At 39.9% G+C, this 23778-nt stretch overlaps 2 protein-coding genes across 4 annotated transcripts in view; one reads left to right on the top strand and one right to left on the bottom strand.

Moving 5' to 3' along the window:
• On the bottom strand, positions 1–14753 carry ddx56 (DEAD (Asp-Glu-Ala-Asp) box helicase 56). Of its 2 annotated transcripts, none has more exons than XM_046860885.1 (14): positions 14636–14753; positions 8806–8967; positions 7531–7685; positions 5975–6142; positions 5790–5880; positions 5225–5466; positions 3307–3453; positions 2628–2741; positions 2444–2538; positions 1972–2045; positions 1728–1817; positions 1544–1649; positions 524–618; positions 1–251 (listed from the first exon to the last, which is right to left on the bottom strand). In XM_046860885.1, the coding sequence occupies exons 1-14, from the start codon at positions 14729–14731 to the stop codon at positions 183–185; spliced, it is 1704 nt and encodes a 567-aa protein (XP_046716841.1). In that variant the 5' UTR covers positions 14732–14753; the 3' UTR covers positions 1–182. The 2 variants fall into 2 exon arrangements, with proteins under 2 accessions (XP_046716841.1, XP_046716843.1); XM_046860887.1 differs by lacking the exon at positions 14636–14753 and adding an exon at positions 11728–11878.
• The window catches only part of ccar2 (cell cycle and apoptosis regulator 2), an 18278-nt gene continuing 4983 nt past the window's right edge, over positions 10484–23778 (top strand). The window contains exons 1-8 of one of the 2 annotated variants that reach the window (XM_046860884.1): positions 10484–10555; positions 21722–21807; positions 21893–22007; positions 22104–22239; positions 22350–22461; positions 22732–22878; positions 22961–23177; positions 23347–23457. In XM_046860884.1, the coding sequence (XP_046716840.1) occupies positions 21722–21807; positions 21893–22007; positions 22104–22239; positions 22350–22461; positions 22732–22878; positions 22961–23177; positions 23347–23457 (924 nt within the window). In that variant the 5' untranslated portion in view covers positions 10484–10555. Of the gene's footprint in view, positions 10556–21049; positions 21160–21721; positions 21808–21892; positions 22008–22103; positions 22240–22349; positions 22462–22731; positions 22879–22960; positions 23178–23346; positions 23458–23778 lie in introns of those variants that run through there. The other variant, XM_046860883.1, reaches the window with a different exon arrangement.

Genomic DNA, 23778 nt, shown 5'->3' on the forward strand with positions numbered 1-23778 from the left:
TTTCTTTACTGCCATGAAAAAAACTTTATTTTATATTTCAGTTCAGTCTCTTCGCATTGTCCAAGTATTCGAAGCAGATGTGTCCTCACAGAACGTCCATCCAGCTCGTCACGTTGAGGATTAATGAGCATTTTCCATCCCCATGTCTCTACTGGTTTGAAGAAAAATTTAGTCCTGTGCTGTTAGGATTTGTTTTTCTGCTTCCCAGCATAGCGAAAACTCTTCAGTGGGTTCTTCCCTCTGATATTCTTCTGCAAACAGGACACAGGACACATTCAGATATGATGTATACTCTGGTTACTTATTAGTAATGGCATTTACTCTAACCAACACATTAGATGAATAACAAATCACATCACTTTCCAATATACACTAATATATTTGAAGTATTCTGAAACCTTTGTTTAAAATGCTGTACTATACATGCAGTTCTGGGGGGGGTGTGATTAGCTTTCATACTATTTAACCATTTCTAGTTACATTAAATGTTGTGGAATATCAGTCTCAGTCAGCTTAGTCTCACCTTGAAGGCAGTTTTCATGACTCCCTTTGGATTGGGCTTGATCTTCTTCTTGCGGCGTAAGAGGGGGTTGACCAGACTTTTCATTGTTGATGGAACTGAAATACATATTAGGAAGAATGTTTTCAAATCAAACAACCTTTTTTATCTTCCAAAAAAACTCTCATGCTTTAATAACTCTACAACTGCAAACTACAGTGGAACCCGGTTATGTTGCCGGCCTAGGGGACGGCAAAAAGCGTTGAGATAACTGAGGATCGAGACAAATGAAAACCAATATGGCAGTAATATATTAACGTGCTTGAAATTTCTTTATGTACATGATGTGCGTTATTAAATGAGAATGTGCATGCACGTGTTTTTGGAAGTTTTTTTACACAACAGCGTTGCGAAGTTCTGTGAAAGCAGAGACAGTTCGTGTAGAGAATCCACGGATCTGCGCTATGCAAAGCGCAGTGCTGGGCAGCAACGGATAAACGTGGTGCAGACAGCGTGAACATGGAAAACAGCAGGATCGGGGTAATCCGGGGTGCCGTTGAGAGAATGCGGAGTCCGAGAAGAAGGGTACATAGCGGGATACATATACGCGATTACACAGACCGACATGAACCAACACATACGATTATGCACAAACAATAACGGACCGCGAGTGTGTGGAGGTGAGGGGCTTAAATAGGAGATGGGATGAGTGAGTGAATGAGAGTCAGATGTGTGTGATCAGCATGACTGCGAGGAGCTCCGTGCGGGAGAAGAAGCAGGGTGCTTCGGGGAATGCCGCCGCCGAAGGGGGCGTGGCAGGGGGATTCCTGACATAACCGACGTTAAGTGGCAAATTTGCCCCCATTGTGCTCGAGATATTAGGGTTCAGCGACATAAAAAAAATCAACATAACCGATTAAAAAATGCTAAGACAAAGCGAGAATTTGGCGGTTCCACTTCAAAAACGTCGACTTAATAGGGTTGGCGAGTTAACCGAGGTCGAGATAAGTGGGTTCCACTGTATTAATATTAACAATGTCTTACTCAAGTAGTCTGGGACATTTCTCAGGTGGGGTTTGATGATGGCAGGATGGAGGTCTTTATCATGGCGGAGCAATTGCAGGTCTCTTGGGTTGTCCTCGAAGTACATCTGGATGGGGGGGAGAGGGGGGATGTCAGAAGCTGGCCTTTTCAAAGCTTATAACAAATGATAAACTTTGATGCAAACCTTAAGCTTTTCTGAGTTGAGCAGCTCCTGCTTGATCTCCTTTAATCTTGCTTCCTTCACTGCTTGTTTGGTCACAGACCTCATTGCATCCTATAGGGATTTATAATAATCATTTGTTGAAAATATTATGTACTTTCCAACAAACAATAAAAAGCTTTAAATACTGTTAAGCCTAGTCAAGTTTAAAGACTCCTATATGTTAAATTGATGAATAACAAGAATGTGTTTAAATGTGTTTCAATACCCGACATCTGTACCGAAATCCTTCTATTTCGTCCATTTTGAACCCGTAAGGTTTCAGGGCGCAGTTTCCACTGTCTGTACGTGATGAACACAAATAATATTAAACATTAAATGTGCAGTCTGTGATTTAAAATACTGCCAAGAGTCAAACCTAGTTTGATTTAACTGAGTGTACTAACAGTGTACCAAAGGCAATAATAAAACCCATTTCTTCATTCTGCTTTGTGCACAGAGGCACTGTCATAATGGAACAGGTTTGGGTCTCCTATTTCAAGTGATAGAAACACCGAATTCTACCGTATTCAAAGACCCCCCACACACACACACACACACACACACACACAAATAAATAAAATAATGCAATATACGATTATCTATTGCAAACAATAAATATTATTATAGAATTAATATAAAGCATTTGTTTCAGACATTTCCAGAACTATATATTCTATAATTATTTTTTCCAAAGTTACCTTCTGTAAGAGAACACTCAACCTCCTCCAGCAACAAGAGCTCTGAATGGGAGACAAAAGTGAGAGCTGTGCCTTTGTTGTCTGCTCGTGCGGTCCTGCGAAAATGGCATTAGACAGCAAAATATGAGCAATGTGCATTAGTATAAACAACAGGTGTAAATGTTTAAAAAATATATACATTTACCTGCCAACTCTGTGGATGTAGGATTCAACTGAAGTGGGAAAATCAAAGTTTATGACGTTTGCGATGTTCTGGAAGTCGACACCTCTGGACACACCATATTCTTTATCTTTGCCTCTGAAAATATTATGAACCAAAAGGTCATTTCTTGAGGCAAAAAAAAGTTTTTATGCCTATCCTGGAAAACAAACTAATATATAAATAAATACATTTCCGTGTTGATTTGGAAAAGGCGTTTGTCCTCGAATCCTCATCGATGAGGCAGACTTAGAGATATTGTTAGCCACAAAAATAGTTAGAGGGATTTCAACACTCATTAAATAAGGTTCTTAAGACTGGTCTTGAAGCCAAAAGAGAAAAGAACTGTGTAATTCTAATGCTGGTATCTTTAGACTCTTTTCCTCTTGTTCACACTCAGAAGCCTAATTGCTAAGAAATTATGTATTCTTATATACGTCACCTCATTTGCACAGACTCTTACACAACTACAACTCTTATCTTTTTTTTTTTTTAAAGAAATAAATAATCATTTCCCTATTGTTTCAGTGGAATATTTGCTTTAAACGGGTGCGAATAATTCTGGAGGGCACACAAGATATAGTGAAAATGTTTTCAGTATTTAGTACAATGTCATGAACCATACATGCAGTGTGAATATAGTGATTAAGCAGAAATTCCATACGTTTTATTCTTCGCATTCTTCTTTTTCTTCTTTTTCCCTTTGCTCTCACCACTCTGGGAATCAGCAATCGGGTTGTCAAGCCCTTGCTCGTCTGTGGCTATAATGTAATCGTAGAATCCCTGATTAAACTGTGATATGATGTGACACCTGTAATTACAAAAAATAAAATAAATAAAAAACAATTTATGTTGATTTATGTAAAAAATGTTAGGATATGAACTATATATAATCTATGATAATAATGAAAACACTATTGATATTACATTACTATTAATGGAAGATGGAAGCACAGAATAGGACCATATGTTGTTTATGTATATGCATGTTATATCCTTTATGTAAGAGATACCCAATACTTCGATTGTGATCGACCAGGAGACTGCAATGGTGGATCATGTGACATTAATAAAAAATTTATTTATCTTCTAATAGGAGTCACCACGCATGCACGCTAAGTGACTCCACTTATTTGTTAAGGTTGTAAGAAAATATTGATACATGCGAGTATTGTGATATTTTGTTTGGCCATAATGTATCGATTCTCAAAAAAAGTAATATACTTTTTTTTTTTTTTTAATTCATAAGATTCATGGCAGTTGTTTTGTTTTGAGTTTATATCCTCAACTTAAACAGTGACAGGAAGTACTAGCATAAGGCCATTCACTAATGTTAGCGTTAATATCCCATAGTTTCCTACACCCCATGAGGCTTTGCACAGACTATGGGTGGAACTTCCAACCTAAACATTCAGTCACTTTGCCCAATTAGTGTAGTTACTTAATCTGTACCAAAAAAACAATATTTGTACTCCGCATTTGCGCAAATGCATCTATGATATATGACTTTGATACACAAAAACTACTTAAGTATAACATTTACTTTGTTACTGTCCACCACTGACACACACACACACACACACACACACACACACACACACACACACACACACACACACACACACACACACACACACCCACCCACCCACCCACCCACCCCAGAGGCATAACTTTATGGCCACCATTCGGGCATAACATTATAACCACCAGTCTTTTATAGTGTTGCTGCCAAAACAGCCATGACCCACCGAGCATTAACAGTATTCACTCCATCAGACATTTGAGCTACAGAATCTCATCTGCTGAATCACACCACACGGGTCAGCCTTCGTTCCCCATGTGCATCAATGGCCCTTGGCCGGCCATGACCCTGTCACTGGTTTACCGCTATAACTTCCTTGGACCACTTTTCAAAGATACTGACCACTGCAGACCGAAAAGAGCCCACAAGAGCTGTAGTTTTGGAGATGCTCTGACCTGGTCTTCTAGTCATCACAATTTGACCCTTTTCAAACTCGCGCAAATCCTTACGCTTTCCCATTTTTCCTACTAGTAACACATCAACTTTGAGGAGAAAATGTTCACTCGCCGCCTAATATATCCCACATATAATGTTATGCCTGGTCAGTCAGTATATATATATATATATATATATATATATATATATATATATAGGTAGAACTATGTTTTCAAATGGTCTAGACTGCAGGCAGGCCAGTTTATGACCGAACTCTTCTACTACGAAGTCATGCTATTGTAATAGATCAGAATCAGGCTAATTGGCCAACTGTTGGTGGAACCAAATTCCTTGTGTGTGTCAATGCAGAAAACATTGTTTTGCTCAAATATGCAGGGCCTTTTCCCAAAAAGACATTTTCTGGATGGAAATATTTCTTGCTCTAAAACCTGTATATACCATTCAGCATTGACGGAGCCTTTCTAAATTATGAGGCACGCCCAAATCAAAAACAAATCAAAACAAAACGTTCGCTGATTAGATACAAGTGTTCATAATAAAGTGGTCAGTATATGTATTTACACTACACATTTTCTCTTATATTTATAAGCCTGCCAATACTTGCCTTGAGTGCACAGGAAGTTCGGAGTTGAGAACGCAGGAAGGAATGCTGAACTGCTCCAAAAAAAGCTTGAGCCTGTAGCAGCGATCCAGACTGCCGACGAATATGAGCGTCTTGCCTCGCACCAGGCCCAGTTTTAGGAGCGTGTAGATGAGAAGGAACTTGTCCTCCTCTTCACATTTCACACTGTACTGCTGAAGCTGGGAGCTGTCCGGAAGCTGAGAGCCTTGCAGCTTTAGTGTTACCTACAAACACACAGGAGGAAGATAGGAAAAAGAAACCGAATAAAAAAAGACTGACAAAACTGAACCAGGTAAAGTCTAAGTCATCATCTAATAGTCCTGCAAGCACAACACGCATGTGGTTAAATGTACCATGAAAAAAAAGAAAAAAAAAACTTGTGTGATGTGTATGTGATTTTTCAAAGGTGAATTCTGATTTATTTTCGAGCATTATGTTTAATCTAACTTTTTATTTTAAAGAAAGGTATCTGCTTTTACTATCAACAATCTAATAAGTCAATCTAATAAAACTTTTGCTGTGGTAAATCAATGGTGCTTATACGTACAGGGTTGTGTAGAACGAGCTCCTTCAAGGCCTGAACATCGTCATTGAGTGTAGCAGACATCAAGAAAGCCTGATAGATCTTGGGCAAGTGACTGCGGGAAAAGAATGAAGCAAATTTTTAGGAACTTTATTCTTCATTCCCATTGAGCATAGAATAAATTAGGACAAGGTGTTTTAAACACTCACCAAATGAGGTTCTTCAGATCAGCCTCAAAACCAAAAGAGAAAAGAAGATCCGCTTCATCAATGACGAGCATCTCCAAAGCATTTAGCGCCAGGTTCTGGGCTTTGATATGAGCTTGCACTCGAGACGGTGTTCCTACCACAACATCTGGTTTTTCCATCAGAATCGGCCTACAAGAACACACATTTCAACCTCACTTTGCAATGTTTTTTTTTAAATAAAAGTCACATTAACAACAATAAAAGCTGGTGATCAACAACAACAGGAGGCAGAGTCACTGAAGTAACTTCAGTACTAGTTCAATGTCAAAAGCTTGGTATAGAAAGAACTATTAAAATGATCAGTCACTACATTAGTTTCTCAGACTGGTGTCTGTAAAAACATGATAATGCCTGTATTGAGTGTCTCTTTTAAACTGAAAGCTATTGCAGCTTTATGGTTATATATATAAAATAAAAAAGCTCTTTAAAAATAGTTTTAAAAAGTGCACACTCTTTAACTATTTATTTATTTATCTGTCAGTCTATTTAATATTTTTTAATTTTGTGGCCCCTTTTTTTTTTTTTAGAGACATAAAATACAGATGCTGTATGCAAATTTGTGTCTTAACTCAAAAATTCAGCAATTTGCATCGCAAAAACTACTCGAAAATCACTGATACCTCTGATAATGGAAGGGGAAGTGACGTCTTGCAGCATGCAAATAAAAAACAAAGTTCCGCAGCACCTAACAATCAGAGAGTAGACAACTACTCTCCACTAGACGACTAGACAACGCTGTTATGCTGGTAAAAGGTAACGTTTTAATTTCTTCTAAGTATGCAAGAACAACAATATATTGCTAATGTACTTGCACTTGTGAGTGATTTCACATGCTCATGTTTCCAGAAAAAAAAATGGCTGCCGTTTTGAGAATGGCTCCGTAAGGTTTTTTTTCAGGTAAAAGAGCGACATTAGAGAGCACTGGTTTTATATTTTGGTCTAAAATGGACAATCAAGTTTAAAATATCTTTGACTATGCTCTTCTCGATAAGCATGTTTCCCCATAAAACTAAAAAAACAAAGCCATAGAGAAAGGCTCTTAATTTCACAACGGCCAACATGGCATTTAATGAACTCTTTAGTATGAAGTCTTTGTTGGGTGAGCGAGAGGGAAGAGGAGTGACAAATATTTAATGTCTTTAAGTCCAATATATTTCCTTCCTTTAATTCAGTGAATATGAGTGTGAGCAGCGGAAATAAAAAAGAATTGACTGTAAAGTTTGAGGGAAAAAACGATGAGTGTGTGTGAGGATAGTGTGTGTATAGAATATGCCTCCATTCCCTTACCCTCAGGTGAGTGTGGTGGAAATGCAAGAGACCTATTCATTAAAAATGAATAAATGAATTAGAAATTACTTATTAAACAAAATTTTACTTGCTCCTTAACTTTTTGATGTACTGGACAATATTTATATAGTGAACCCTACATTGTTAAATTCAGAGAAAATGTTATTATATTCCCTATTTTCGGTTCTTCATACAGGAAAAAATAGTTAATAGTAATTAATTACACTCACCTCTGCGCCGATAACTCTGTTTTGCCCGAAATGTCGGCCACACGAACGTCTCTGACACAGTATGCAGTGAGCTGGCGAATCATAGCCTGTACCTGTTGTCCCAGCTCTTTGGTGGGAACGAGGACTAAAGCTCGCACTGCCTGCTCTCGCACCGTCTGTCACAGAAATAAGACAATAAAATCTCTCAAGTGCAGTTCATTGTCATCTGTTATTTCAATATTTATATTATTATTTGGTCAGTTCCATTCACCAGGTTTTTCCAGTTTTTCATGAAACTCTTGTCCAATCAACAGTATACACAGCAGTTGTATGTAAATATTTTGGTTGTGTAAACCTATAACAAAATTATATTCTTTACACTATACTAGAATCCACATACATGACAGCTTAGCCAACACAGCAATTCTTTTTCACCCAGCAGCATTTTGTCTTAATTCAAAAGTTTAGAAATGTGTTGCCTTTACTATGAAATTAAAGTTCATTATATGAAAAAAACAGCTAAATCTATATGCAGTAACAGTGTCGATTAGACAGCTTTTAAGTGATTCTATTGAGGGAACAGGAAAACCAGGAGAACTAGAACTGCGAATATATAAAACAGCAGCGTTTACACCTGCTGCAATCATTACTAACAGATTTGTGGAGCTTTTTTCAATCATATCTGCTAAGTTTAATTTATACGCTGTGTCCCTCTTTACTCCGTAATTTTTTGTCAATTCAGTTTTCTTTTACTGAAATTTCTTGCAGACGAGCTCTGCCACCGATTCGACAGAACACACCACGGACAACTAAAGCTGACGGATGATCGGCTTGCTGTGTCCTGCTCTGTAAGTTCTAATCCTTCGTTCTTTATCTAGCCTTATACACTCCGTTGGTTAAATATGATGCTACTTTTTAAAGAGAGAATGCGAGTAATTTTTTTTAACTGTATTTTTAGCGAGCCTTCAACCAGATGTAGTTTAGGCTACAGGTACGCACAGGTGCTACAACCTGGTAACAAATGCACTAATTGAAGATGCTTGTGTTGTTCAGTAAATGTTTAATTTAAGCAATTTTCTGTATCACTTCTTAGTAATTAACTGGTCGATTTAATGAGGTCGAGAAAAAAAGGAACTCTGCCAAACAAACAGGCCAAAAAAGAAATCATCATCATATATCAGCCATTGGCTGCCCTGATTTCTAAATATTATCCAGACAAAAAAAAAAAAAAAAAAAAAAAACATATCGGTCAACTTCTAGTGTCAAACATTGAATATAAAAAGCGTGCTAAGCTACCTGCTTAGAGGTGAGAATCTGCTGAATCATCGGTACAGCGTAAGCAGCAGTCTTCCCTGAACCAGTTCGAGCTCTTGCCAAAAGATCCTTCCCATCAAGAGCCAGTGGTATCGCTTTTTCTTGAATGAGTGTCGGCTGGGCCCATCCAAGGTCGGCTACTGCCTGTCAACACATAGGATTATAAACACAAATGTAAAAACAGTTACTTTTACCTGTTTAAAAGGATGTGTAATATATTTTTTTTATTAGGCCCATGTTAACCACTGTGTAGCATCCCTGATTCTTTTAACAACAGTTTTTATATGTTTGGGAAATTAGATTAGTTGCTGGGGTTTTACAAGAGGAATGTTGTCCCATTTGTGTCTGATACAGGTTTCTGGCTCAATCCTAAGTCTTCTTTGTCATATATTTTTATTTCCTGATGTGCCAAATTGGTTTTCAATTGGTGAAAGGTCTGGACTGCAGGCAGGCCAGTTCAGCACCCAGACTCTTCTACTATGAAGCCATGCTACTGTAATAGATGCAAGGCTTTCCCTGAAAAAGACACTGTTTGAATGGCAGCATATTTTGCTTTAAAACCTGTATAAACCTTTCAGCATTTGTGTTGCCTTTTCAGATGTGCAAGCTGCCCATTTCATAGGCACTAATTCACCCCATACCATCAGAGATACAGACTTTTGAACTGAGCCACTAATTACAAGCCATCTTTAGTCCCTGAAATGAGGCGTACAAAAATAATTAAACATTTTAATTATTGTGACCACAGAACAGTTTTTTACTTTGCCTCAGTCAATTTTAAAATGAGCCCAGAGAAGACAGTGGCATTTCTGGATCATGTTCACATATGGCTTTTTTTTTTTAAATGATAGAACTTTAACCTGTATTTTTGGATGGCCTGACAAACTGTGTTTACAGACAATACTTTCTGAAGGTATTTCTAAGCACATGAAGTAATGTCGATTACAAAATCTCCAGATTCATTGAATCTTCTGATATTAAGTACAACAGATGATGAGCTATTCAAAATCTTCAATATTTGATATGAAAATTGTTCCACAATTTATAGATGCAATTTTTTGCAGATCAGAAACGATGATGTATTTGTAGTCATTGCTGCGACAGTTCAAAGAAAAGCCGGAAATGCAGGTCGAAGCGTCTAAAGTTTTACTAATGCTGTACAGGGACATAGTTTTCAGGCAACTATAGGCAGTTCAAAATCGACATCATCCAGTCATCCGAAAAACAGTCTAGCAGATTGTTCTGTGTAGTTTTAGACATTAATTTTGTCCAACAATACTTCAGGGACATTCGCAGCTCAAATACATTTCAAAACCCACACAAAAAAAACATAAAACTAGTCCCAGAATATAAATTGCATTATTCAAATAGCAACATTTAGTTTTCAGCAACATTTATTCCCAAAAAAAAACAAAAGGTATCCCTATTCTTCTTTATTATTATTATCCATAAATAACTATTTCCACAGAACAACCTCCAATATCCTGCCTTGTCACATTAGATGATATAGAGAACCCAAATCATCTCCATGTAGGTTCTCCACTAGTGCCCCACAAGGCTCAGTATGTAGTCCTTTCCTTTTCCTCACACTAGTTTTTATATCATTCCTATGCAGATGACACTCAACTAATTCTCTCCTTCCCTCTACAGTCTTGTTTCCACTCAGATATCTTATTGTGAATGGCAGCTCTTCAACTGAAACCCAGAAAAACTGAACTGCACGTCATCCCAGGTGATTCATTTACACATCATCATCATCTTGTCCCAAACCTACGGTAATTCCCGTACTATTAAGCGCACCCAAATATAAGCCGCACCCACTGAATTTTACATTGAAACTAATGAACTTTACACAGGCTTTAACGAAAGAAAGTGTCTGTTACACGGCTTGTATCTAAACAGTATCCTACCAAGAAAGTCATTGTTCACTGTCTTCCTCCTTCCTTTCACAACAATTTCTCTCGAGAGTTTTTCTATTGGCAAGTAGCGGCTTATAGTCTGGAAAATACGGTAGTCATTTAGAAACAACTGTCCACTCAGGTGTTTGCTCAGGCCCTCTACATCTTTGGAGCTTCGGTGTCTAAACCAGGAAACTAACTAGTACCTGGACTTCTCTCTCCATCTCACTTTTCCTTCGCTGCTCAATTATTTTTGTTTATGCCACTTTAACTCTGGACTGTCACTTTAACTCAGGACTGGCACAGCACAGTGTCACTTTACGTCACCTATTCCAGCACATGGACACTTTAAGGACAAATCACACCGAATTACTTTAATCTGTACTTTTGTCAATATCTGTCATACACATATCCATCCCTATGTGCAATTGGTGTATATATAGATATAAATATATACTTTCTAGTGTGTATATATTATACTTATAATTTTAATATACTTATACTTTATTTTACTTCTTTTTATACTTGTATTCTGTTTCTATTTAATGTTTGCATGTTGGACAGTAGTAAAAAAAAAAACATTTCACTACATGTCGTACACTGTATGAATGTGTATGTGACAAATAACATTTACATTTCAATTTTGAAAACTTTAAAAACATGGCCGGCGTCATGTTAGCATTATGCTACCATCACAATTTCATTAAAATGTCTCTTTTACTGGTTAGTTTAGCTTGGCAGGAGCTGGCACTCTGGGTTGATACTGGTAAAGGGAACTAATAGCTAATAATAGCTAAACCAATAGCTAGTTAATAACGTTACATAATATCGGATCAACGATTTGAATATTTAGCAAACAGATGCTGCTGTAGGATAAAACCCACACGGCTTCGAGCTAGCTAGCAGTCCAGGTTATCGTTAACCGATTAACAGCTGTCCTTAATTATTCCGATGTCATTAGTTCGGATCATTCCAAACTGCTTATGTTTAGTTTCGACAAGTGTACCTTTAAAATACGGTCATCCAAACCCATCTCGTGGAATTGCATTTTGTCGGAATCCATGCTTTCGCCAAACGTGGTTCTAGTAGGCGTGGAAACATTACGTACGAGAGACGTCATGATCTGTGGGTCATGGTTGGTGATCAATGGTGCTAGACCGGCAGATCTTGAGGGGCATTTACGTGGTGCACTGATTTGTTCCCTTCGAAGTGGTCCAAGGGAGGGACATTAATTACAGTACTGTATATGTAGCTGTGTAGCTGCAGACCAGTCTAAGTGTCCACATGAACCATATCCACTACCAAAAGCAATGGGCATGGGGCATCATAACTGGACCATGAAGCAGTGGAAGTTGGCACTCAGTGGTGGACAAAGTACGCAAACCATGTACTTAAGTTAAAGTAGATATACACTAAGTGAAATATGTGGTACTGTATAAGGAATTCAGGTGTGTCAGAGAAGTATGTGAGGGTGGTGCAGGACATGTATGAGGACAGTGCGACAGCAGTGAAGTGTGCAGTAGGAACGACAGACTGGTTCAAGATGGAGGTTAGACTGCATCAAGGATCGGCTCTGAGCCCTTTCCTGTTTGCAATGGTGATGGACACGTTGACGGACGGGGTCAGACAGGAGTGTCCCTGGACTATGATGTTTGCGAATGATATTGTGATTTGTGGTGAGAGTAGGGAGCAGGTTGGGAAGAGCCTGGAGAGGTGGAGGTACGCACTGGAGAGAAGGTGAATGTAGGTCAGTAGGAGTAAGACAGAGTACATGTGTGTGAATGAGAGGGAGGGCAGTGGAGTGGTGCGGTTGCAGGGAGAAGAGGTGGAGAAGGTGGAGGAGTTCAGGTACCTGAGGTCAACAGTGCAAAGTAATGAAGAGTGTGTTAGAAAAGTGAAGAAAAGAGAGCAGACAGGGTGGAGTGGGTGGAGAAGAGTGGCAGAAGTGATTTGTGATAGAAGGGTATCTGCAAGAGTAAAAGGGAAAGTTTATAGGACTGTGGTGAGACCTGTGATGTTGTATGGTTTAGAGACAGTGGCACTGAGTAAAAGACAGGCGGTGGAGCTGGAGGTAGCAGAGCTGAAGATGTTGAGGTTTTTGTTGGGAGTGATGAGGATGGACAGGATTAGAAATGAGTTTATTGAAGGGACAGCGCATGTAGGATGTTTTGGAGACACAGTGAGGGAGGCGAGATTGAGATGGTTTGGACATGTGCAGAGGAGGGACATGGGGTATATCTGTAGGAGAATGCTGAGGATGGAGCCACCAGACCAAGGAGAAGATTTATGGATGTGGTGAGGGAAGACATGCAGGTAGTTGGGGTGAAAGAGGAAGATGTAGAGGACAGAGGGGTATGGAGACGGATGATCCACTATGGCGACTTCTAATAGGAGAAGCCGAAAGAAGAAGAAGAAGAAGAAGAAGAAGACACCAAGTAAAATATTACTCCTGTAAAATTAAAAGTGCTCCCTGTAAGCTTTCACTTGAACAAAAGTACAAAAGTATTTGCCTTCAAATCTACTCAAGTATCCAAAGTACTATGAATTATTATGGCTATAACATCCTATTATAATATTTGTCTTTTTTTTTAACTCTTGCTTAATCAATTCAGTTTATGTGAAAAGACTTCAATGTTACTTTTAGCACACCAATCTAGTAATAGAATGATATTAATTAGTCAAACACCAATTTACATCTATTAAAGATATCATGAGTCCAAAACCTTTTTTCCAACTATTAAAAAAAAATCACACAAAAAAAGGCCACGGGTGCTGTGGCAAGTTAGAGTCAGAAGTTTCTTCCATCATTTATTTCTCTGAAAATGTTCTGCTTTTAAACTGATGCTGAACTGTATGTCCATGCTAAGTTGATACCACCAAGCGGAAATCAAAAGAAGTTCAAAACAGAGCGCAAACTCTACCCTGATTGGTGACTTGCTGCGTACTGGAACAAATTCAGTTTTTATTCACGCATAAATAAAAATGAACGACTGATGTAACGAAATGTAGTTGAGTAAAAAGTAAGACATTTGATTTTGAAATGTAGTAACATTAAAGTAAAAGTCTCTCCAAATGAAAATACTTCAGTAAAGTACAGAGACCCCAAAAAGCTCCTTAAGTACATGTAAAATTTAGGTAAGCACTAAATATTTTTGACACTAATTTACAGAACTAAGGCAAGAGATGTGCGGAAGGATTTGGCTAAGTGACATGATGTAAGACAGCTGCACATGGATAAATAAAAGACAAGATATAAGTTTTGTACGGTACTCACTGTCCACCTCTTTATTTATAAATGAATGCCCTACACACACAAAAACCCCAGCAAACAAAGAACAAGAATTTATCTAACTTGTCTAAACATCTAACTTGTGCAGAGTTCATGTTCATGGTTATGTAAAAAAAGGGGGAGAAGACAAAATTACAGTTATTTTGTCCTGTGAATTGGAGAAATAGGAAGAGATATATTCAAAACCTGTGCACTGACAACAGATGAAGCAAAGGTAAGGCATTCACTCTCCGCAAGTGCAGGAGAGGCTGCTGAGAGTCGGCTAAGAGTTAATGCTAGACAAGTCTATGGATCTAGCCAGATGACACAAATTTGCACAAGCTCAGCTCCAAATATTGCAAAGAGCACAAGCAATCTCCATGATGAAGCAGTGCATGCAGCCACTACCCAGAAAGAGTCACAGAAGTGAGCAAGGAAAGCAGGAATTAAAGTTTTGAATCAAAGCAGCAATGACATCATGGAGCCCAGCAAAACTTGCGGTTACTATTTCAATCAGGCTCATGGGCTGTCTGAGAAATGCCCTGCTAATCTATGTGTAAACAATGTGTCAAATGTGGAAAATGCAATAATTTCACTAAAGTGTGTCAAATGTTCATGCAGCGATTGAATGATGAAGTAGACCCACCTGCAGAGTTTTGGCAAAATTTGTTTTTGCAAAAGCTGTGTGACACGGAAAAAGCATTTGCAAACATCTTCTTCTTCTTCTTTCGGCTGCTCCCATTAGGGGTCGCCACAGCGGATCATCCGTCTCCATACCACCCTGTCCTCTACATCTGCCTCTTTCACACCAACTACCTGCATGTCTTCCCTCACCACATCCATGAACCTCCTCCTTGGCCTTCCTCTTTTCCTCCTACCTGGTGGCTCCATCTTCAGCATTCTTCTACCAATATAATTCATGTCCCTTCTCTGCACATGTCCAAACCATCTCAATCTCGCCTCCCTCACCTTGTCACCTAAACATCCTACATGCGCTGTCCCTCTAATAAACTCATTTCTAATCTTGTCCATCCTCGTCACTCCCAACGAAAACCTTAACATCTTCAGTTCTGCTACCTCCAGCTCTGCCTCCTGCCTTTTACTCAATGCCACTGTCTCTAATCCATACAACATCGCAGGTCTCACCACAGTCCTATAAACTTTCCCTTTCATTCTTGCAGATACCCTACTATCACAAATCACTCCTGTCACTCTTCTCCACCCACTCCACCCTGCCTGCACTCTTTTCTTTACTTCTCTAACACACTCTCCATTACTTTGCACTGTTGACCCCAGGTACCTGAACTCCTCCACCTTCTCCACCTCTTCTCCCTGCAACCGCATCACTCCACTGCCCTCCCTCTCATTCACACACATGTACTCTGTCTTACTCCTACTGACTTTCATTCCCCTTCTCTCCAGCGCATATCTCCACCTCTCCAGGCTCTTCTCAACCTGCTCTCTACTCTCACCACAAATCACAATATCATCTGCAAACATCATAGTCCAGGAGACTCCTGTCTGACCTCGTCCGTCAACCTGTCCATCACCACTGCAAACAGGAAAGGGCTCAGGGCCGATCCTTGATGCAGTCCAACCTTCACCCTGAACCAGTCTGTCGTACCTACTGCACACTTCACTGCCGTCACACTGTCCTCATACATGTCCTGCACCACCCTCACATACTTCTCTGACACACCTGACTTCCTCATACAATACCACAACTCCTCTCTTGGCACTCTGTCGTCGCTTTCTCTAAATCCACAAATACACAATGCAATTCCTTCTGTCCTTCTCTATACTTCTCCATCAACATCCTCAAAGCAAATAAGGCATCTGTGGTGCTCTTCCTCGGCATGAAACCATACTGTTGCTCACAGATGGTCACCTCTTCTCTCAGCCTGGCTTCCACTACTCTTTCCCATAACTTCATGGTGTGACTGATCAACTTAATTCCCCTGTAGTTACTGCAGGTCTGCACATCTCCCTTATGCTTAAAGATCGGTACCAGCACACTCCTTCTCCATTCCTCAGGCATCCTCTCCCCTTCCAGAATCCTGTTAAACAATCTGGTTAAAAACTCCACTGCCATCTCTCCTAAACATCTCCACGCTTCTACCGGTATGTCATCTGGTCCAACCGACTTTCCATTCTTCATCCTCTTAATCGCTGCTCTCACTTCCTCCTTACTAATCCTATCTACATCCTGCTTCACCAACTCCACATCCTCCAACCTTCTCTCTCTGTGATTTTCCTCATTCATCAGCTGCTCAAAATACTCCTCCACCTTCTCAACACACTCTCCTCACTAGTCAACACATTTCCTCTCCATCCTTTATTGCTCTAACTTGCAGTACATCCTTCCCAGCTCGGTCCCTCTGCCTGGCCAATCGGTATAAATCCTTTTCTCCTTCCTTAGTGTCCAACCTCTTATACAGCTCCTCATATGCCTTTTCCTTGGCTTTCGCCACATCCTTTTACCTGCTGCCGCATCTCCTTGTACTCCTGCCTACTTTTCTCATCACTCTGTCGATCCCACTTCTGTTTTGCCAACCTCTTTCCCTAATGCTCTCCTGCACTTCCTCATTCCACCACCACGTCTCCTTGTCTTGCTTTCTATTTCCAGATGTCACACCAAGTACTTTTCTAGCTGCCTCCCTCATCACTCCTGCAGTAGTTGCCCAATCATCCGCACCTCTTCACCACCACCAAGCCCCTGTCTGACCTCTTCCTGAACCTCACACTACACTCTTCCTCCTTCAGTTTCCACCATCTTATTCTTCTTTCAATCCTTACTTTCCTCCTCTTCTTCTTCGCCTCCAAAACCATCCTACAGACCACCATCCGATGCTGTCTAGCTACACTGTCCCCGCCAACACCTTACAGTCTCCAATCTCCTTCAGGTTGCATCTCCTGCATAGCACATAGTCCACCTGTGTGCACCTTCCTCCACTCTTATACGCCACCCTATGATCCTCCTTCTTCTTAAAATACGTGTTCACCACTGCCATTTCCATCCTTTTAGCAAAATCTACCACCATCTGCCCTTCCACATTCCTCTCCTTAAAACCATACCTACCCATCACCTCCTCATCACCTCTGTTCCCTTCACCTACATGCCCATTAAAGTCTGCCCCAATCACCAATCGTTCTTTCCTAGGTACACCATCTACCACTTCATCTAATTCACTCCAGAATCTTTCCTTTTCCTCCATCTCACAGCCAACTTGTGGAGCATAGGCACTGATGACATTTATCATCATCCTTCAACTTCCACCTTCACGATCATCACCCTATCAGAAACTCTCTTCACCTCCACTACACTCTTACTGTACTCTTCCTTCAGAATCACCCCTACACCATTTCTCTTCCCATCCACACCATGATAGAACAGTTTGAATCCACCTCCAATGTTCCTGGCCTTACTCCCTTTCCACTTAGTCTCCTGAACAGACAGCATATCTACCTTTCTCCTCTCCATCATATCAGCTATCTCTCTCCCTTTACCCATCATAGTACCAACATTTAAAGTACCAACCCGAACCTCTACTCTCCTACACTGCTCCTTTTCCTGCCGTCTCTGTAGACGTCTTCCTCCTCTCCTTCTCCTCCTTCGGCCAACAGTAGCCCAATTTCCACCGGTACCCTGTCGGCTAACGATACCTGTGGCAGTCGTTGTTAACCCGGGCCTCGACCGATCCGGTATGAAATTCTCCTTTGTGATCCGCATATTTGATTTGGCACATGTTTTACGCTGGATGCCCTTCCTAACGCAACCCTCCCCATTTACCCGGGCTTGGGACCGGCACTAAGAGTGCACTGGCTTGTGCCCCCCTAATGGCTGGGTTAAAAAGCATTTGCAAACATACTGCTTGTAAAAGATCAAACTGAAGTTAGTAAGGGTAACAGAGCCCACCGGCTTGGTAAACACACTAATAGTTATAGAAAAAAAATATAACCCACAAGCTCAGAATATGTTTGGATCCTTGTGACCTTCATAAGGCGATTCAGCATCCACACTAACCCTTACCAATGACAGAAGACATTATGACCAAGGTAACGGGTGCAAAATACTTCAGTCATTTACATGCCCATTCAGGGAACTGGGGAATAAACTAGTAGAGGAATCGTCTAAGGTGTCAACACCATATTTGGATTATATAGATTTTGGCACCTTGCATTTGGCATAATTTCAGCTCAGGATACATTTCAACACAAAATCAAAGAGACGTACGAAGTTCTAAACTGTGCTGTTGAGATCATTGGAGCTTACGACTATAAGCTACGCTGCAGACCTGGCAAACACATAGGCAATGCTGATGCCCTGAGTCGCTTACCCCTGTCGTTGTCTGATGCAGTTACGCCACCGCCTGTGGAAGTATAGCTGCTTGAAATGGTGCCATATGCACGAATGCATGCTGAACGAATTGCAAACCTAACTCTTAAGGACCCTGTCATGTCACAAGTACTACGCTGGGTGCTACATGGGTGGCAGGATGTTGTACCAGATAGCCGGTTCAGAACTTTTTTTTTGCTACAATGAACTCTCCGTACATAAGAACTGTGTGCTTTGTGGAAGCCGTGTTGTTGTTCCTAGCTTGGCGAGGAGGGAGGTACTCGCTATGCTGCATGATTCACACTCAGGCATTGTACACATGAAGGGACTTGCAAGGAGTTATGTGTGGTGGCCGGGCAGGGACAAAGATATAAAGGAAAATGTCTATGCATGCGAAACTTGTCTCAAGTCACGTCACGTGCCTTTTAAGGCTAAAGTGCATCCTTGGGAGTGGATGACAAATAAATGGTCCTAGCCGCATATTGACTTTGCTGGCCCAATTCTAGGCAAAATATTCCTCATAGTCGTTGATGCACACAGCAAGTGGTTAAAGGTGTCTCTGATGAGTTCCATGTTATAGTCATCAGTTATCAACACACTTAGACTTCTTTTTGCAATGCGTGGGTTGCCCGATGTAATTGTCTAAGACAACGGTGCTGCTTCGTGAGTAGCAGACCCGACTTGCTTGTTTTTGCTGTCACAGCACGTCACACCAAATTCATCAACAGTGAAATGTGCTGAGTTGCTTAAAAAAGCGGCATCTGACCACTGCCCTGGATCGTTTGCACCCCGAACATGAAGGTCATATGCTCCACAGACAGGAACTGACTGCTGAAGAATGCCCTGGTACTGTAAGAGAGTTTAGAACAAATTACTTGGTGTACATGAGAAGTTACATCAAAGATTATAAGTCTATAACTGGCATCATAATTTATGTCACAGGCCCCTTGTCATACAAGGTCAGGACTGGTGATGGGCAGGTGCACCAAAGGCATGTTGATCAGCTGCTGGACAGGGTGGCACTCTCAGAAGACAAGGTCCAAGCCAGGTGGCTACACTGTCCTTCTGCTGGACTTTGCAGTGGCAGACCTGACATGCAGCTACCTACTGCAAGGAGGAAACACCTTGTAGAGAGCTTGCCAGGGCCGAGGGTGTGTCTGAGTCCCCTGCCCCTAGGAGGTACCCTGTGCAAGATTGTCAGCCCCCAAGAAGGTTTTCAGATTTTGTGGACTGGGTGAAGGGGGTGTAGTGTTTTGGTTGTGTATTGCAATGGTGGGGTTCCTTTAAGAGGACTGGAAATGTGTTACTAGTTTCATCCAGTGAAAGTGATGTGCAATGTTTAGTGTGTTCCTAGCACAGGCACAAGTTAAGATGTATGGATAATACAGCAATATGTTCATTTGAGGTTCTTAAGATCACGACTGACTCCTCCTGTCATTCAAGTATCTTACAGGCAACAACATCCAAACATCCCATTTCACCAAAAGCAGTCGATAAACATCCCATTTCACCAAAGCAGTCGATAAACAATTTCCAATAGTCTTCACTATTTAAGTTACCAACAAATAGCCTGCACCTTTATACTGAAGTAGACATGACAGATAATAACAGACCAACAGACCAACAGACCAACAGACCAAAAGTTTGCTCAGGTATTGCAATGTAATTTATATTTTAGTAGATATTTTAATTAGTGTTAAATGTGTTTGGGAGCTAAAGATTTAGCATATTTAAAGAAAAAGCAGTGGGATTTTTGTGGAACAACAAACTTTATCTTAGAAAGTATTTAGAAGACCCTATTTATGTGTACAAACTGATAACCATCAGTCAAATAAGACATGAGCCAGTAGGGGACCATTCCCTTGACTTCTTAACTTAAATGAGAATAGTATAATCATAATAGTATAAACACAAGAAACACAACAAGGCAAAACAAGCAAGAATTACTTTGATGAATGTTATGTCTATGTAAACTGATTGACTGATTAGATTGACATGGCTGCACATAGAGGCTGAAATCTGATTGGACAAAAAAATCGAATATCTACATACACGTTTTGGAAGCAGTGCAGCCAAGAGAAACGCTACAAAATAAAAGAATAGAAAAAAAAAAAAAAAAAAAATATATATATATATATATATATATATATATATATATATATATATATATATATATATATATATATATATATAATTTTTTTTTTTTACAACGTTTTTATTTTTGGTGACATTATTATTTTGGAGCCAAAAGAAGCCATACTCACTGATTGCATTGAGCTAGCTGGCTCACAATAATTTGTACATTCCAGTTAAAAGTACTCAGTCCAGAAAATTGTCTTTTATTCTTAATTTTCATATTCATATGACAAGCTTTCATGTTGTAAATCAAAAGTCAAGTTCATGAAGGAGTATCTGATCTATAGTAAGTGTTTCAGTGGGATTCTGGCTAGAAATGGGCAAAATATCAATATAAAAAATAAGAACTACGTGTTGTATAAATTATACAACACGTAGTTCTTATTTTTATATTTTACATGGTTGGTTTACATGTAGAGGTGCGTTTATGTATATATATATATATATATATATATATATATATATATATATATATATATATATATATATATATATATAATTACATATACTCAACTCTACATGTAAAACCAAAACCAATTTTGTCTTAATAAGGCTTTAGACACTACTGTTAAAATAGAAGTACTCGGTAACGCCACTAGAGGCGATGATGCGTCTAAACCATGATACACGTTACATTTCACTTCAACAAGAAGAAGACGACGACAATAGCGAAAAATTAATACATACCCGGAATTGAGGTGGGTCTTTGCGTTGAAATTGTTGAACTTTTATAGCATTTTGTAAAAAGAGCACATTTAACATCTATCAACGTCTTACTGTTGCGCCGATAGAGAGCTAAATTACAAAAAATAATTGTTTTAATAAATACCATTCGGTGCACGAGCTGACTAGCTTCAGCTAGCATTCACAATACCTAGAATTAGCATTGATTTGAGGTCGCATCAAATTGTGCAACACTGGTACATGCTTTATGTTCCTGGTAAAAACAGATGATATTGTTTTCATTGTACTCATCATTGCTGATGTTTTGTTATGCTGTCACCCCTCCCCCATACTAATCTTAATATCTAGACAGTCAGCACTAGTTCTCTTAAACATGTTCAATTATCTGTAATTTTAAGCCAAGATGATTAGATGTGTTTTGATGTTATGATCCGGAAAGACGTTTTACTACTGATCTGCATGAAAAACCATCAAGATTACTACCAAGGCTAGCTTAGTCTAGATATACTACTTCCAAACATTCAGGATATGACCTGCATAACTAAATTTGTGATTAATGAAAGAATTTCTTCACAGATGAGGCAGCGAGTCTTCACCGGGGTTGTGACACAGCTGCAGGACCGCCATGGGACTGTAGACCGGGATGTACGCTTTGCAATGAGGTCTGTCTCAGCCTTAAAATGCTTCGAGGTGGAGATCGCTTTGCGATAGGGTTCTGTGCTTACGCTGGACTTTCTGTTTCTCTAGTGCTGTTGTAGGCAGAGCACCCTTGGTCGGTGAGAAAGTGCTGGTAAAGGCGGTGCAGGATCCTTCGCCTTCTGTCAAGTGGACAGCCCAAAGAGTGCAGGTTCTCAATGGCCAGGTAAGTTCTCACTGCATCCTTGCAATATTTTGCTTCCGAATTTTTTTTACTTGATTACAAACAACAAATTTTTTTTTTTTTTTTTACTTTCACAAGCCATTTAAATCTCCTCCGCCACTGCTGCACTCTGCGACACCTAACCTGGCGCCTGGGATTTTGGGAAACAAGCGGCAACCACTGCTAAAATCACCTAAAATACCACCACTTATTCCTGGCATGCAGCCGTCCCCAGGTAAATGGTAACAGCATAACCAGAAACAGCTATGTTGTACAGTTCTTATGTACAGTATACTGTTTTTAAATGTAAACATGTTGACAAATATGCGTTGATTTTGTTCTCAGGTGGCATGCTGCAGATGCCTCACCACCAGCAGCTACCATGGTCTGTTTCCTGGGGTGGCGGAAGCAGGAAGAGACATAATGAGGTTGTGGTTGGCCGGAGAGGACGACACTGGTGAGTGGTGGACAGTAACAAATTAAGAATTAAGAAATTAAAGTCAAGTCCCAAAGCAGATGACTTTTTTGGTATCATTTCCATTGTTATATGCTGCAATATGAAATCAAAAGATGTGTGCTAACGTGCACATTGCTCCACTGGATGAAATACTAACTAGTTCCTTCTCTGGGTTAACTGGTGAACCAACTCATACTGCATGTGTCTCAACATGTGGCCCAAACCATAGGGAGGAAAAAACCTTCATCTTTCTGTTTATTTTCGATTTAGGGAGGAACCTGGTGGCTCTTGGGGAGGAGACAACGCACATCAAAAAAGACGACGATGGAAACCACCATCTGAGGAAGAAACATACAAAAAGAGCACCTCTCAAACCAGCATGAGCTCGCCTTTCTTCTCGTTTTTCCCACGAGACAGGTAGGTCCTGTTGCACCAAAATTGTGTGAGGTTGATCAAAGGACAAGGTATCACAGTATCCCTTTCATTTCCCCTCTTTCAGTCAGGCGTGTGATAGTCTGGAGCTGCAGCGCCGTTACCCACACCTCCACGCTCCTCCGTCTCTCTTTCACGTGCAGCTTGGCTGGCCTGAGAGCTTCCCTCCCAGCCAGCCGTTTCCTCTCGCAGGGCCTTGTTTCTTCCACGTAGGCACGCAACAACCTCAGACAGAACTGACTCCATCTCCAGACTCTACAGACAACTCCATTATCTCTGTTAAGGTAAAATAAGGATTGTCCATCTAAAGCCAGGTATACGCTGTATGTTTTTTTTTTTTTAAACTGTTGCAAAAGAGTGTATACGGTATTACACCCCCTCCCTCACAAAAACTGCTAAATATTCTTGCCTAGTCATTTACAGTGCTGCTTTTTTTTTATATTGCTTTTGCAGGTGCTGTTACTGTCCATGCCTGGCATTGAGGACTTTTACACTCAGTGTTGTAACTATGGAGATGATGGGAAGCCACATGGAGATGCAGTCCACCCTGCAGCGTTGTTCAAAGTTAGCATTTATCGTCCTCTCTTATTTTTTTGACCTATGTGGTCCATTTGATGTACTTTAAAGTTCTTATATTATAGTGTTTAAGTTTGTGGATTTTTTTTTTTTGTTTGTAGCATAATTTAAATCACATCAGATTATTGGCAAAGGCAAAAAAAATAAAATAAAAATCACATACAGTAATCCCCCACTTTACTGCATTTTGTATCTCCTCCCCATTCCTATAGGGAATAGTTTTTATGGAGTTTAATGTTGAAATAAAAAATGTATTAATAAAAATATAATTATTAATTCTAAAATGAAGTAAAATGTCAATACAGTACT

The sequence above is a fragment of the Silurus meridionalis genome, chromosome 11 (genome assembly GCF_014805685.1).
Source record: "Silurus meridionalis isolate SWU-2019-XX chromosome 11, ASM1480568v1, whole genome shotgun sequence".
NCBI classification, from domain to species: Eukaryota; Metazoa; Chordata; class Actinopteri; order Siluriformes; family Siluridae; genus Silurus; species Silurus meridionalis.